At 36.6% G+C, this 17,641-nt stretch overlaps 1 protein-coding gene across 1 annotated transcript in view; it reads left to right on the forward strand.

Annotated features, from left to right (window-relative positions):
• Positions 1 to 17,641, forward strand: part of TMCO3 (transmembrane and coiled-coil domains 3) — a 94,825-nt gene that overhangs the window by 50,882 nt on the left and 26,302 nt on the right. Inside the window, exons 7-8 of the mRNA XM_006883810.1 lie at positions 1,224 to 1,341; positions 15,395 to 15,590. Coding sequence (XP_006883872.1) covers positions 1,224 to 1,341; positions 15,395 to 15,590 — 314 coding nt within the window. The remainder of the gene's footprint in view (positions 1 to 1,223; positions 1,342 to 15,394; positions 15,591 to 17,641) is intronic.

The raw sequence follows: 17,641 nt of genomic DNA on the forward strand, positions 1-17,641 counted from the left end.
AGTGTAAGCTGAGTCTATCACTGTGATCTTTTAAAATTACTAATGTCAGTAACATTTTTAAAAGTATTTGCTTTGGGGAAAGAAAGTATTAGCTTGGTTTGGGATGAAAATTACCTTTTCCTTTTTAGAAGCATATATAAAGGGTCCAAATCCAAAAATGTGTTAAAAATGGACACCTTTTCAGGCTTGTGACTGACTGAATTAATGTAAAATAGATCCTTTTCATTCCTTCTAGAGGACTAGTGTTGTTATTTAGCTCCTTTATGTATGCCATGATTCCTGGCATTCTGTCTGATCAGTGTGTCTCTACCATTAATGTGTTGGCTTAGAAGATAGGGATACTCAGTGAGACAGTGATGGTGGGTTTATAAGAGATAATTACTAGAGTTGTGTCAGACTTTGTCCAACACGCTTGGAAAATGGAGAGCTGTCACCAGGAAAAGAACTAGGTCAGGTCACTTGTATAGCTCCTGGACAAAACCTAATATTAGAAATGAAAGCTTCTTGTGTTTAGAGGCTGTAGAATTTGGGGACCATAGAAATCAATATTGTTATCCAGTAGTGGAAATGAAATATTCAAAAGATTTTTTACAAAAATTTTTACAAAATCTTAATACTACGCAGCATTGAAAAACAAGGAACTCATGCAATATTATTCAAAGTGGGTGACCCTGGAGGACATTATGCTGAGTGAAATATCTCAGTCACAAAGGGACAAATAGTGCATGGTGCCACTGTTGTAGAATGGATCTGATATCAGGGTGGGGGTATGACAGAAAAAACTGGATAAATTATGTATATTGTATTGAAACAGATGAGGGAAAGAACAGATTAGAAGTAATATATGATTGAGTATTATGGCTAGCACAGGAATCCAGAATTAAGGTTGCATAGAGAAGTGTACTCGGGGTGGGGGGTGGGAATTGTATACTAATGAAGGAATTTTTTTTTCTCTCTTCAGAGGGGGAATCGAGCTGGTGGGGAGGGGTGGACAGGGAGAAAACTGAGGCAGTGAATGAATGGAAATACAAAACCTCTGTAAACAAAAAAATAAATTTAAAAAAATTTTTACAAAGTCTTCAATAATTGTTCTTTAAGAGATTATGTTAAAAGTTTGCATTCATATTTTTAAAATATGACTTGAATTCTTTTGAAATTACTCACAATACTTGTGTTTTGATATATAATACTTAATGATTTTTTTTTATAACTCCCCCAAACAGGTGATATTGACTACAGCAGTGTGCTCCTTGGAATGCTAGTCATGCAAGATGTACAGCTTGGATTATTTATAGCGGTTATGCCAACTCTTATACAAGCAGGAGCAAGTGCATATTCTAGGTAAATTTATTCTATAGTTTCCTTCTTAAAATTTGTTTTTCTTATTTAAAAGAAATTTGTGTATAAATCCAGAGCTTGGGCTCTGAAGTAACACTATTGTAGTTATGCACCATTAAGTCAGAACCAACTTATAGCTGACCCTCAAGCTGGTTTTCAAAGATGGTAAATCACACAGAGGGAGTTTGCTCATTTTTCTCCCATGGAGCAGCTGGTGGGCTTGAAATGCCTGCCTTTGGGTTGGCTGTGCAACTTCTTAACATTAATGTACCAGAGCTCCAGTAGAGTTACTGGGTGAAAGCAGACTGCTTCTTGGAGGCAAGGATTTTGAAACTCTTGTTTCATATACTTCAGGCATGTTACCAGGAAAGGCGGTCTTAGAGAAGGACATTACACTTGGAAGGGTAGAGGGTCAGCACAGGAGAGGAAGACCCTGGGTGAGATGTATTGGCACAGTGACTGTGGCAGTGGGAGCAGGTATGTTGGAGACAGTGAAGTTGGCTCAGCATAGGGCAGGTTCAGAGGACTCACCCTTCATAGAGTCACTTAACTTGATGACACATAACAACATGTGGGCTCAGATTTTGGCTTCTGCTTATTAACTTCAGCTTTGGGCAAGTTAATTTTACTCTTTATTTTGTCATCTGTAAAGTGAGAAAAAGGATCCCTATATAATAATACCTACCTGAGGGCCATGGTGGTATGTGGTAGAATTCTCATCCATGGGTTCAGTTCCTGGCTAGTACTCCTCAAGCACAGTCACCATTTATCTACCAGTGCAATTTTATGTGTTGCTATGACAAGAGAGCTCTGTTGGCCTAGTGGATAGAAAATTGTGCTACCAAGCCAAAGGTGGGTGATTTTAATCTGTGGCACTCAGGCCTGGTTTTAATTGGTTTTTGGTCATTCTTCTAAGTGTTATAGCACTGATCTGTCCATTTGCTGTACAGAAGTAACTTGTGATTGCTGGAATACGCAACACTGTGACACTGATGTGTCAAATGCAACAATGGTTACCCATGATGGACAGTGTTTGGTGGCGCTCCCCGATTAAAACAAGCTTGGAAGCAGGAGTGACATCCACTTCCAAAATAGCTTGCCTCCAAAAACCCTATGAACTTGAAGAAATGATGAAAGTTATACAAGTGTTCAGGTCTTTTGTTTGTAAGATTGCTATGAATCATTTACAACTCGACAGCACTTAACAGCAACAACAGTGATGCTGAACAGGTTTCCTTAGAGTTCTAGACTAAGGCAGATTAGGAAGGAAGATATTGAAAATCCAATGGGTCACAGCAGTCTAATCTTACTGGACATGGGCTTGTCAAGTTGGGGCCAACTTGACAGTAGCCATCAACATCAATAGTGTGGTTAGGAGGATTGAAAGACTTAAGCTAAAAAAAAAACAAAACAAACTAAAAAAAAAGGAAGACTTAAGCTGTAAAAGTGCTTAAACCAATGCCTAGAACATAGCAGAATATTAAATGTTCCAAGAAGTATTAAACGAAGATGGAAAGAGAAAACAGTCATTGTACCAAAAGGAATTGGCAGACACAGAAGATTTTCATGGAACAACATGTGAGCAAAAGCCTATGGTGCTGAAGGAAGAAGTTCAAGCTGCTTTGAAGTAATTGGCAGAAAATAAGGCCCCAGGAATTGATGGTATACCAATTAACATATTCAACTAACAGATGCTGCCCTAGATGTGCTCACCAAGTTGTGTGAAGAAATCTGGATTACAACCACTTGGCCAACTGACTGGAAGAGATCTATTTGTTCCCATTCTAAAGAAAGGTGATCCAACAGAGTGTGAAAATTATCAAATATCATTGATATCACTTGCAAGCAAGATTCTGCTGACGATTATCCCAAAATGACTGGAACAGCACATCAGCAGTGAACTGCCAGAAGTGCAGGCTGGGTTTAGAAGTGGTCCTGGTACTAAAGATATTGTAGCTAATGTTAAATGGATCTTGGCTGAAAGCAGGGAGTACCAGAGTAATGGCTATCTGTGTTTCATTGATTATGCAAAGGTGTTTGTGTGGATCATAACGAACTGTGGCTGACTCTGAGAAGAATGGAAATCCCAGAACACTTGATTATGCTACTACAGAAGCTATACTTGGACCAGGAGGTAGTCATCAGAACAGAGCAAGAAAACACTGCATCATTCAAGATTGGGAAGGGTGTACGCCAGGGATGTGTCCTATCTCCATACCTTTTCAACCTATTTGCAGAACAGATTATCAGGGAGGCTGGTCTGTATAAGAAGTGTGTCAACAGATTTGGAGGAAGATTCATCAACACTTGGTGTTATGCAGATGCCACAACTCTGCTTGCTGAAACTGAGGAGGACCTGGAACACTTACTGCAGGAGGTCAAGGACAGCAGCCTTCTATATGGATTGAGGCTCAAAATCAAGAAAACAAAGATTCTTAGCACTGGCCCCATTGGCAGCAGCAGAATGGATGATGAAGAGATTGAGATTGTTAACAGCTTTACTTTGCTTAACTCCACAGTAAACACTCTTGGCACCAGCAGCCAGGAAATTAAAAGACATGTTATGATGGGAAAGTCTACTGTTAGGGACCTCTCCAAAGTACTGAAGAGCAGTAGTGTCACTCTGTAGACTAAAGTGCGCCTATTCCAGGCTATGGTATTTGCAGTCATTTGCTACGTGTCAGAGAGCTGAACAATGACTAGGGAGGACTGGAGGAGAATTGATGCCTTTGAACTGTGATATTGGATTAGAGTATTGAATGCTATATGTATAGTATGGACTGCTAAGAAAATTAACAGGTTCATCCTGGAGAAGGTTAAACCAGGCAGCTCCTTGGAGGCAAAGATTTTGAGACTTCGTCTGACATACTTTGGTCATGTTGCAAGGAGGGACCATCCCTTGAAGAAGGACGTCATGCTTGGAAGAGTGGAGGGACAGCACAGGAGAGGAAGACCCTCTATGCGGTGGATTGATTCAGTGACTGGAGTAATCAGGGTAGGTGTGTTGGAGACCATGAGATTGGCACAGGATAGGGCAGGGTTTAGTGCTGTCGTACATAGGGTCCCTATGAGTCGCAGGCAACTCGATGGCACATAACAACAACAGGACATATCAATGTTGGGGAGCTCTGGTAGCCTAGAAGTAAGAAAGTCATGTGGTTCGAATTCACCAGCTGCTCCACAGTAGAAGGATGGGCCGTCTCCTATGCAGTTAACTGCCTCTGAAAACCTGCTGGATGGTCAGCTGTGGGCGGTTCCAACTCGATAGCACACAACAACAACAAGAACATTGGAAGTAACTATAGGGGCTAGCTGTCATTGTAGTGTTTATCATTGTTACAGTATTAGAATTTACCTTGACCTTTTTTAAATTCTTCCATAAAATCACCTCAAAACTTAAACTGCAGTTTATTGCCTCCATATGGAAAGAGAGAGGGGTCAAGTAGAAAAAATGAATCTACACAGAAGTTTGTACATTGTGCTGAATATTTATTATATATGTTATACTCTTAAGAATGCTAGCTAAAAAAAAAAAGAATGCTAGCTACAAAACATATAGTATGTTGTGGTTTTGTGCCATCAAGTCAACAGCAATGCATAGCGAGCCTATGTAGCTCTGTACCCTGTCCTATTCTGAGCCAGTTTCACTGTCTGACACACTCCCATTACCCCAGTCACTGTGTCAATCCATTTCATCCAAGATCATCTTCTCCTCCACTGGCCCTCCATCCTTCCGAGCATGATGTCCTTCTCCAAGGACTGGCCCCTGCTGGCACCATGCCCTAAGTATGTCAGACAGAGCTTCAAAATCCTTACGTCCAAGAACAAATTGGTTTCACCCTCTTCCAGGACAAACCTGGATCTTCTCCACCATCACAGTTTATAGGGATAATTGTATTCTGTTGACTTGATGTTGACTGAAATGACCTTTTATTACCTTATAGTATTTTGTAGGCTTGCTTTAGCCTTTATGGGAGCAGATTTCCAAGTCTTTTCTCCCACAGACTCTCAGGATAAGTTTAACCAAAAATATAAGTAAAGTATGTTGTTGTTGTTAGGTGTCTTCAAGTTGAGTATGACTCATAGCAACCTTATGAACAACAGATGTGAACCTTGGCCTGTCCTGTGCCATTCTTGTCATCTCTGACATCCTTGAACCCATTGCTGCAGTCACTGCATCAATTTATCATATAGAGGGTCATTCTTTATTTCCCTGCACTTCCTTGTTTTCAAGCGTGATTTCTCTTTCCAAGGAATAAACCCTTTCTAAGAATATGCCCACACTTTGTGAGACATCTTTGTTATTTTGCTGCTAAGGAACACTTGGGCTGCACTTTCTTCAAGACATAGTTGTTTCTTTTGACAGTCCATGGGATATGCAATACTTTTCCCTAACACTACAACACAAGGCATCAGTTCTTCTTCTGTCATCCTTACTCATTGCCCAGCTCTCAGATACATAGCAAGTTATTGAAAAGATAATGGCCTGAATCAGGCGCACCTTAGTCTTTAAACTGATATAATTTCTTGTAGGTGCTTTGGAGAGATACCTGGCAACAGACTTTCCCAATGCAATACGTCTTTTGATTTCTTGACTGCTGTGCCACGGGTATTGATTGTGCATCCAAGTAAGATGAAATCTTGACAATTTCAGCCTTTTCTTCATCTAACCTGATGTTGCCTATTGGCCCAGTGGTGAGAATTTATGTCCTCTTGATGTTGAGATAGAATCCATTTTGAAGGCTGTAGTCTCTGATATCTTCTGCAATAAATCTTTCAAGTTCTCCTCAGCTTTCAACAAGGTTGTGTTATCTGCATAATGCAAGTTGTTGATGAGTCTTCCTCTGTTCCTGATGCCACATTCTTCTTTACCAAGTCCAGCTTCTCAAATTATTTGTTCAGCATACAGATTGAACAGATAGGTATGGATGAAGGATACAATTTGACACATACTTTTCCTGACTGTAAACTATACAGTGTTCACTTGCTGTGTTGGAACAATAGCTTCTTGGCCTAGGTATAGGTTTCATATGGACAATATCAAGTATTCTGGGATTCTGCTTTTTCTCAGTATTAGCCATATTTTGTTATTATCCACACAGTCAAATGCCTTTACATAGTCAATAAACATTTTCTGGTATTCTCTGTTTTCAGCTAAGATTCGTTAGATATCAACAATGGATCTCTGGTCCTATGGCCTCTTCTAAACCCTGCTTCAACTTCTGATAGTTTTCTGTCAGTGACTCTTCTAGCCATTTTTGGATGATCTTCACCAATATTTTGCTGGCATTTGACATTAATGATGCTGTTTGATAATTGTCAACATTCCATTGGATCACCTTTCTTGGGAATGGAAACAAATATGAACCTCTTTCAGGTTGTTAGCTGGTTAGCTGTCTTCCAAGTATCCTGGCACAGACTGGTGAGCACATCCAGGGCTTCATGTATTAATTGAAACATGTCAGTTCATATCCTATCAACTGGTGACACCTTCGTTTTTGTCAATGTCTTCAGTGCACCTTGAACTTCTTTCTTCATTACTATAGAAAACTATATAAAATTCAAAAGCAAATGCATGTAAGATTGAACTATAAGTCTGATTTAGTATTAAGCAAATACAGTTGTTGTTGTTGTTGTTATGTGCCGTCGAGTCCCCTGCAACTCATAGCGACCCTATGTACAACAGCCCTAAACTCCGCTCTGTCCTGTGCCAATCACACTGTCTCCGACACTCCCATCCCAATTATCCCAGTCACTGAATCAATCCACCTCATAGAGGGCCTTCCTCTCCTATGCCGTCCCTCCACCCTCCCAAGCATGATGTCCCTCTCTAAGAACCGGTCTCTCCTCACAACATGTCCAAAGTACGTTAGATGGAGCCTCAGAATCCTTGCCTCCAAGGAGCCACCCGGTTTAACCCTTTCCAGGACAAATCTGTTTGTTTTCCTAGCAGTCCATGGTATTCTCAGTACTCTTCTCCAGCACCACAGCTCAAAGGCATCAATTCTCCTTCTATCCTCCTTGGTCATTGTCCAACTCTCTGATGCATAACAAGTGATTGTGAAGACCATGGCCTGTATCAGATGCACCTTAGTCTCCAGAGAGACACCATTGCTCTTCAGTACTTTGGGGAGGTCCCTAACAGCAGACTTTCCCATGGCAATGCGCCTTTTAATTTCCTGGCTGCTGGTGCCAAGACTGTTGACTGTGGAGCCTAGCAAACTAAAGCTGTGTACAATCTCGATCTCTTCACCATCCATCCTGATGCTGCCAATTTATTACATTTGTTATATTTTTAGGCAAAAATTTATTGCATTTTTGGAATTTCTTTTGGAGCTAGTTTGAAACCCTGAGATCATTGTACCTCAATACATTGGAGAGAGAGGTCTCTGATAATAGATTATTTCCTGAGATCTGTCTTATTTCCTTTATTTCTTTCCAATCAGTGCACTTGTATTTGAAAAGGAAATTATTATGTTAATTATATCTAGTATTTCCAGTACTCTTGAAGAAAATTATATTAACAAATATTCTTGGTTTGTTCCTGCTCTTAGGAGGAAAGTATTTCACCATTAAAAATTATGTAATCTCTTGGGTTTTGTAGATTTTCTTTATCAGGTTGAGGACATATCCTTCTATTACTAGTTTTCTGAGAATTTTTTATCCTAAATAGAAGCTAAGTTTTGTGAAATGCTTTATCTGAACTCACTGATGTGATCATGTAATTTTTCTTCTTCAGCTGCTACGTCGTGAATTACACTCACTGATTTTCAAAAATTGAACCAACATTGGATTCTTGTACGTTCTTCTTGGCCATGATATCTAGTGTTTTTTATATGTGTTTGCTTTGATATGTTTTAAAGATTTTTGCATCTAAATTCATGAGAGGTACTGGTGGTGTAATTTTCTTTTTTGTACTGGTGTTGGTCTCTGTATATTTAAAACTGCATTAAGAAATGGATGGATGGGGTTTTTTCTTCTTTTCTGGAAATCTTATGAAAAATTGGTGTTAATTCAATAAATATTTAAGAGTTTTCCAATAAAACATATGGGATTGGAAATTCTTTTTCTAGGACCTTTGTAATTATGCATTCATTTTCTTTTGTGAGAAGAGGACTATTCATCCTCTCCTTTTTACTTGAATTTTGGTCATTTTTGGTTTTCAAGTAATTCATCCATCTTGCTTATGTTGTCTCCTTTACAAATGTGAAGTTCTTAATAACATTCCTTTATTGTTTGTGTTGCCCACAGAAGGAGTTGAGGAGGGTTTGTAGGGGATGGTCCTGTTTCATGTCGGGTATTTGTAACTTGTGACTGCTCTTTTTTTTCCTTTGTCAATCTTCCTGTTTATTTGTTTGTTTATTTAGGTATATATTTATGTATGTATGTCTGTATTTATTTATTTATCCTGTATATTTTATTTATCTTTTTAAAGGCTAATTCTTTTTTCATTGATTTCCTCTGTTTTGTCTTTAGTTTTCCAGAGTCTAATTATGGTGCATCTTAGCATAGATTCTGTTGAGTTTATCTTATTAGTATTTTACTCAGCTTCTTGATTCTGGTTTATGTGTAAGGTTTTATTCATTATTTCCTTAAATAATTTATCCCATTCTGACCTCTATTTCTATGACTCAGATGATAGAAATTTTTGTCCTATTATCATTCTACAGATATGAGACTCTTCTTTTTTCCAGTCTATTTTCTCTTTGTTGTTAATTGCTGATTGGTTAAATTCAATTGATAAGTCATCAACTTTACTGATTCTGGCTTCTCTTCACTCCGCTGTTTCCCATTGACCAGGTTTTTTTTTAACTGAATCATTCCCATTTCTTTCTTCATATATATTAATTTATTAACATAAATTTTTAAAATTATTGTTTTATTAGGTTTTTTGTGTGTACTGTCAAATCAGATCTGACTGGTACAGGAGGAGATTGCCTAACATAAATTTCTTTACTGAAGTTTTCTATTTTGCCATTTGTTCCAACAGCATTTGTAATTCCTTCATGAAGCATTTTTATGAAAATTATTTTTAAATACTTGGCAGGTAATTCCAACATTTGTTACATCTTGATATCAGAGTCTGTTGATTTTCTTCCCTCATTCAGGTTGTGATTTTCCTGGTTCTTGGTATGATGAGTGATTTTCTATTATATCCTGGAAATTTTTCCTATTACATTATGGGATACTAGATATGTTAACCTTTTATTTTGAAAGCAAGAGCAGGAGTTTAGGAGTAGTATACAGTGGTTTACTAGTGTGTGTGTGTATATATAAAATGATAGCAGTTCTTATTCCATATACATGAGTCAGTACAAAATATGGACAATAAAATTATTTTTATCTTTAACTTAAAATCATTTTTTAAGAGGGTTGAGTTTTTCAGTGTATAATCATTTATTACTTTGCAAAGGTTAGGATTTTATTTTTAAACAAGAATAAGTAGAGCTTTGGTTAAAGTTACAGAACACTTATAAATATTACATTTACTTTATACCTTTATTTTCAGTTATTGTTGTTAATAGATGCCATCAAGTCAACTACAACTCACAGTGACCCTGTAGAGAATGGATCTGAACCATGCCCTATCTTGTACCATCCTCATTGTCTCTGATATAGCTGACCTCATTGCTGCAGCCATTGTGTCAATAAGGGTCTCTCTCCTTTTGCTGACCCTCCCTCACCTTTTCAAATATGATATCATTTTCTAAGGACTGACCCCTCCTAACAGTATGCCCCAAACTTTCAGTTATATGCATCAAAATATTGCTATATGGCATTTATTCAGTTGCTGTTGTGTTCCATAGAGTTAGAACTGACCCAGACTTTTAAATTGTTTTCTTTTTAATATTTATAATTAAAAAATTAATCCAGCATAAGTATTGATCATGTTAATATTATTCAATTTAGGCATGAAACTTTATATATAGAAAGAGTTTTAATGATGTAGAGAAAAGCTCTATTTATAATGTTATGCTTTAAATATCAGAAATAAAACTGTATAATACTGCTCAAGTAGTAAATTCAGAATTACCTACCATAGACTGCCAAGAGAACAGAAAAGTTTGTCTTGGAGAAGGTAAAATCAAATTGTTCCTTGGAGGCAAGAATCTTGAAACTCCTTCTCACATGTTTTTGGGCTTGTTGTCAAGAGGGACCAGTCCTTGAAGAAGACATCATGCTTGGAAGGGTAGAGAGTCTGTGCAGAAGAAGAAGACCCTGAATGAGATGGATTGACTCAGTCACTATCGCAGTGAGGCCAGATGTGTCAGAGACAGGTTGGCTCAGAATAGGGCAAAGTTCAGAGCCATTGTACCTGGGTAGCTATGAGTCTTAGTCAGCAACAACAACCCATTCCCCCCACCCCCAGCTATATATTCCCCAAAATGAGAACCTCTCCATGCAAAATTATACATGAATATTCATAATTTAAAAGTGGAAGCAACTGAACAGTCTATTAGTTAACAAATAGATAAGTAAAATGAGGAGTGGCCACCCAGTAGAATGTTTTCAGCCACCCAAAGAAATGAAGTATTGACATAAGTAAACCTTGAAAATATGCAAAGTGCACAAATATTTTATTTATTTGAAATGGCCAAAATGAGCACTTCCGTGGAGCAGAGAGTACATTAGTGGATGTCTAGTTTTGAGGAGCTTGAAGAGAATTGGAGAATGGCTGTTTAATGGTACAGTGTTTTTTTTGTAGTGATGGGAATGTGCTAATGTTGATTCTGGTGATGATTGTATAACTCTGTGAGTATAATACAGACCAGTGAATTATACACTTTAAGCAAATAAATTATATCTCTATAAAATTAAATATTAAATATTATACCTAATTTTAACTACAACAGACATTTAATAAGCTGCTTGAATAGAGAAACTGGTAATATATAAGATATTAAAGAGTCTTCCTCTTTTTCATTGGGAGCTCTGATGGTCTAGTGGCAAGAAGGTGCTCTGCAATTCCAAAGGCACACAGTTTGAGGCCACCACATGCTCTGGGAAAAGAAAGGTATTCTCTTAACTGCCTCTGAAACCCTCTGGAGGGTCAGCAATGAGTTGGTTCCAACTCCATGTTACACAACAGCAGTGATTACTAGTTGAGTAGTAGGTTTGTGCTAATTTTTTAATCTAGTATATTTACTTTTCTGTGACTTAAAAAAACTTCCAGTTTTGATAGCCATAGAAAGTATATAGTAAAGACAAAATTAAAGGAATACAGCCAATTGTAATATTATTATAAAATGCCTTTTTATTAAACTTCATGCAAAATTACTTTTGATCTTTCCTAAAGGAAAGAGTTAACTAATTTTTCAAAATTTTTTACAAATAAAGAATACAACACAGAAAGCTGTGGTAAATAAAATTAATAAAATATAAAATAATTTTAATTGTGAGAACTAAAATTATAAAGTATTGAAAATATAGATGAATTTCTTTATAATATTGATGATGAATGCTTTTATACTTTAAACAGAATATAAAATCCAAAGGGGGGGGAAAGTGATAAATTTCTCTACATGAAAATTTAAAATATTTAATACTTAAATACATATACGTGCATATGCACAGAAATACACACATGTGCATAAATACATATGTGCACACATATATATTTGATAAACAAGTACCACTAGAAAAAAATACATTTATACACATGTTAAAGACAGTTTTTCATCTTATAAGTAACTAATGAGGAATATTATATAAGAAGAAAAAGTAAATACATTTAAAAGTGGATATAGATACAGCTAAAATAAATTTTACCTTCACACATAAAAAAAAGGCAGATGGTTCTTTTTGCCTCTGTTTTTGTAAACATTTAGAAGCTAGATGATACTAAGTTTGAGAAATGGATACTATTGGGTCCCCATTCCTGGCAGCCTGTTGGGCATTATCTTTCATGCAGTCATAGGTGCTTCTCCTTCACCAAGCAGCATCACTGTTGTCTATTAATATGTTTCTAAAACTTGTCAGAAAGGACAGAGAATCTATCAATAGAGACCTCAGTAAATTAGGGAACATCCAAATGATAATATACTATTCAGCTATTAAAACAAATTAAATATGTGCTGAGAAGGGAACATTTTCTAAAATACATAGCTAATGTTTGTTCTTAGGTGCTCCTGAATCCGTTCCAACTCAGTGATCCTGGATACAACTAAAGCCCTGTCTGATCCTGTGCCGTCCTCACAATCTCTCCTGTGCTGCTGCAGATTCTGTGTCAGTCCACCTTAAGCCCATTGTTAGGTTTTCTCTTTGTCAGTCCACCTCAGTCAAGCCCGTTGTTGCAGTCAGTGTGTCAGTCCATTTGATTGGGGGGAGTCTTCTTTTTTGCTGACCTTGTACTTTTTCAAGCATGTGTTGACCTTCTCCTGGACTGCCCCTCATGATAACATGCCCAAAATAAGACAGCATCTTACCATCCTCGTGTTAAGGAACACTCTGGCAACCCCTTTTCCACAGCAGATTTGTTTGTTCTCTTGGCAGTCCATGTTATGTTCAATACTCTTAGCACCACAGTTCAAAGGCATGAGTTCTTTGATCTTCCTTATTCATTGTCCACTTTGACAAGTATATGAAGCAGTTGAAAATACCATGGCTTAGGTCTGATGGGCTTAGTCTTTAACAAGATCCCCTTGCTCTTCAGCACTTTCAAGAGATCGTAGGGAGCAGATTTTCCCGTTACAATATGTTGTTTGATTTCTACAACAGTGTGTGTGTGTTGATTTTGGATCTGAGTAAAATGAAATCCTTGATAACTTCAATCTTATCTACACTTACCATGATGCAAAATAATGTACACATTGCCATCCCATTTGTCTAAATTAATAATACGACATATATGGACATACATATGAATTTTAGCTAGAAAGAATCAAACTGCTAATAGTGATCATCTTTAAAAGTTATTTGAGTTGCCTAAGACTTTAACGTTTTCATTTTGTGCTTTTCTGAATTGCCTGGATATTTTTAATTTCGTGCGCGCTCGCACGTGTGTGTGTGTGTGTGTGTGTGTGTGTGTGCGCGCGCGCGCTTCTAAACTAACAATAGTAATTACAAAGCAGCTTCTGTGCAGAGTAAGAGCACAGACTCTGGGCCCAGGCTTCCTGACTTTGTGCCCTGCTCTGTTATTTAGTAGGTGACTTCTGCCTCTGCTTTCTCAATCTTTAGAAAAATACAAATTGTAAATTGCTTGTAGATCTCTTTATCTAGCTAAATAAAACTGGACTGAAACTAGAGTACCTGTAATGTATCCTGCACTGATTTAAATACTCAGGATACAAAGGTAAACAAAGTAGGAGACAAAGTACTGGGAACTTAGGATACAAAGAGTTGTTCTATCTGAGAAAGATAATGAATGGTAAATACACTAAAAGTAATGAAGAGCACTATCCTAGGTAAATGCATGAAGAGTAGCATGATGAATTCGTGAATAACAAGTTCACAGAGGCTTCTGTTGTTGGTATATGTTGCTGAGTCAGAACCTACTCCTATCTGGTTTTCCAGCAGGTGTGTAAAGGCTATAAATCCTACGGGAAGAGATTGCTCATCTTTTTCCTGTGGATTTGAACTGTGTGTCTTTAGATTGGCAGTGCAATTTCCTTACCTACTAGGACACTGGAGCTCTTATAAAGTTCTGAGTCATTGCTATTTAGGCTGAAATATAAAGAATACAAATGAACTTGTCATGTGAGGAAAATAGAGCATTTCAACAGACGGAGCTGGAGCACACGCATGTCCTACGGCTCTTAGGAGCATGGCCTGTGAAGGAACAAAAAGTAGCCTGCTTTGTGTGTAAGGAGGAGAGTTAGGTGAGAGAAAATGTGCGAACTGAGGAAAGAAACTTAAGTTTTATTTAAATGTCACTGAAGTTTTAGAACATCTGAAGTTTTTAATATGTTGATTGACATCATGGAAGGTGGATTGTAGTGGGGCAGAATCACTTGGGAAGTTACTAGTGGTGTAGGAGAAAGATGAAGGTAGTTTACTAAGACAAGAGGCTAGTGATAGACACGAGGGTCAGCTTCAGGGGAAATTTGGAGAGTCGAAGATGTGTGATGCATTAAATACAGAGGAGGGGACAGGAATCAAGTCTGACTTATACTGAGCTGTGGAAGACTGTCGTGACTGTTCAGTAAAGGAGCCTGTTTTATTTTATGCTAATGAACACATCCTCTTAATGAACAAAATGTAGTCTTTTAGAACAACTAAAGGATTTTTTTACCTACCGCAACACTTGCTGACCCATTGTTGTTTATTTATCCCATATTTCTTTGCTTCAAGCCCAACTCTGTTCTCATTCCTCTGGCTAATCATGTGGCAATTTGAGATTTGTGTTCCCAGCACTGCTATTTTAAGCCTGACTGCAGTGGCAAATACATTCTTGGTAATCAGATACATATTCTTCCATTGATAAGGATATTAAGACAGAATTTAGTACTGAATATTTTTCTAAATATGGTAGAAATAATACTTTGTAGATATTATTATTGTAAATGCTATAAGTGTAACACTTTTATTATGAAAGTAAATAAATTAATATATTCTAATATCTGAATATAATATGTCTAAAAGCTTAGTAAAGAGTCTTGTTCTCTGTGACTCAATAATAAACATGTAATTTTCTATTCTGATTCGTGATAAGGAAACCTTTTTCTGGAAGTTGCTGGATTTCTTTTTTCATGCTTCTGGTAGTGAAGCTGTAGAAGGAAATTAGAGAGTAGTTACCACCTTGTAGAGGACATTCAGTAGGGCCAATTCCTGATGAATATTCTTATTAATCATTGATTGAAATATAAAAAAGCTGTCCATAAAGTGTCTTTACATCTCATAATATATTTATTCCAAAGTATTGATTTAAAAAACCCTCAACTTAATTTCTGAGGTTAATATGATTCTTAGGTTTCATTTTATATTTGTAAATGAAACAGTGCTATTTGGATAATTCAGCTTGTAATATTTTAAAGAAAAGAGAACAATGATAATTTTGCTGCATTTTAGAGAATTATGTCTTTAAAGCAAATAACATATCTTTTTTTTTCTTTCCCAGCATTTTCATGGAAATACTGCGAATACTGCTTTTGACTGGTCAAATTCTCTTTTCGCTAGCAGCTGTTTTTCTTCTATGTCTTGTTATAAAGACTTATCTAGTAGGACCATATTATCGAAAGCTGCATATGGAAAGCAAAGGGAACAAAGAAATCCTAATTTTAGGAATATCTGCTTTCATCTTTTTAATGTTAACGGTAATTCTCAAAATACTTTATTATTTATGTGTTCTGATTTATAGTCTATTTTCATTATGATCATTTCTTCATCTTCTTATTTTAAAACAGGTTAGAATGTTTAAAATATTCGTTAGTTTCTTTGTTTTTTTTTTTTTTTATTTTAAAAAGTTTACTCTGGAGAGCTCTGGTGACCTAGTGGCAAGAAGCTGCACTGCAGTCCTCAAAGAACACAGTTCAAATCCACCAGATGTTCTGCTGGAGAAGCCAGGAACTGTCTCCTCCAGTGCCAGTCAGATTCAATTTAACAGTACATAACAAGGAAGAAAAAAAAGTATAAAAACGTTTGCTCTGTTCTTCATCAGTATGCACTGCCATAAGCCAAAACTGTTAAACTGTTTTGACTTACAAACTTAAGAACTATGCCAGCTTTCTATTTAATAATCCCAGATTACCAAATGAATGTTATTCTCACTATATGCTGTTTATTCAGAACTGACTCATAGGTCACCCTCTAGTGAGTTTTCAGATGCTGTAAATCATGTAAGAGGAGACTGCTTGTCTTTCTCCCAGGTGGATTTGAACTGCTTGCATTCAAGTTGGCAGCACAACTCCTTAAGTGCTTAGCAACCAGAGCTCCTTGGCACATGATTATATGAGATCATTAAGTAAACAAATCTACTTTTAACAAGATACATATAAACCACTGTCAAATCATTTTACTGTATTTGAAACTTTCCAAAAGCTTTACACATAGAGAAGATTACTATTTTTAAAATAGGTTTTAGTCATGTTTGAAGGTAATAAACAAGGTAACTTGTATTACTGTAATGTGAAACATTGAAGAGCATGTTGATTTCAGGAAGATTTTCTTTTCTTTAAAGAACAGGCTTTCAGGGCAGGAGGAGAGAGAATACTCTTCTACTTATACATAGTCAAATTATCTTCCATCATTAAAATGTTGTTCTTGTTATGTACTGTTGAGTTGGAGCTCACCCAAAGCTGACCCTCCAGTGGGTTTTCAGAGGCAGTAAATTGCATAGGAGGAGATTACCTGTCTTTCTCTAGCAGAACCGCTGGTGGATTTGAACCGTATGCCTTATAATTAAAACAGATTAAATTATTGATATTTATAATGCAACAGCCTTCATAACTTAGTGCTATGTTTTAGCATAAAATAATTTTTTATTTTGTCAAAGTATAACACTTGTTTCATAATGAATATCAAGAGTTTAATCTATTTTAATTATAATGCAACAACATCCATACTTTCACAAAAGCAAAAATTATTTTCTACTAAATTATAATGGTAACTTGTCCCTGAATTTTTTCCCTAAATAGGTTTATTTTTAACTATTTTTTAATTTTATTAACTCCAAAATCATGATATTTAAGTGAATTGGATTAATCTAAAAGTAAATTAACACACTTTTCCTTCCAGGAAGATGCAGTAGACTTTTTTTTTAAAATTCTGTCTACTGACTATGGAAGTTATGGCAGCCTAGAGGCAAGAAGCTATGCCACAGTCCCAAAGGCATGTGACCCAGCTCTTGTACCTCTAGGAATATACCTCAAGGAGTTTATAATTAAGACAGGAAAAGAGATATGTACACCTATATTCATACTAGTTTTATTCTCAATAGCAAGAATATAGAAATAGCCCAAATGCCTATCAGTAAATGGCTGAAGATTGAGAAATTGTCATACATTCACACAGTGGAATACTATGCAGCACTAAGGAATAATGATTTTATAAAATACTGTATAACATGGAAGAGTATGGAGTGCATTATGTTGTGTTAACTAACTCAGTCTCATAAGGACAAATACTGCAAAGACCATTATTGTAAAAATAGAAAGATACCTAGTAATATATGTATACATATCCAAAAGGGGAAAGGGAGATATGAGCAGGAAAGGCAAGGGGGGAAAATCACTAGGATAGTAGAGTTTAGTGGGTTGGTGGAGGCACAGGGGGGTGAAGGAATGAAAAAGATTTAATGGGGAGTTGGAAAGGCTATGTAACAAAAGGCACAGATCAATGGTAAGTAATTATATAAAATATAATGTAT

The sequence above is a fragment of the Elephantulus edwardii genome, unplaced genomic scaffold (assembly GCF_000299155.1).
Source record: "Elephantulus edwardii isolate Elephantulus edwardi_28Jun2011 unplaced genomic scaffold, EleEdw1.0 scaffold00030, whole genome shotgun sequence".
NCBI lineage: Eukaryota > Metazoa > Chordata > Mammalia > Macroscelidea > Macroscelididae > Elephantulus > Elephantulus edwardii.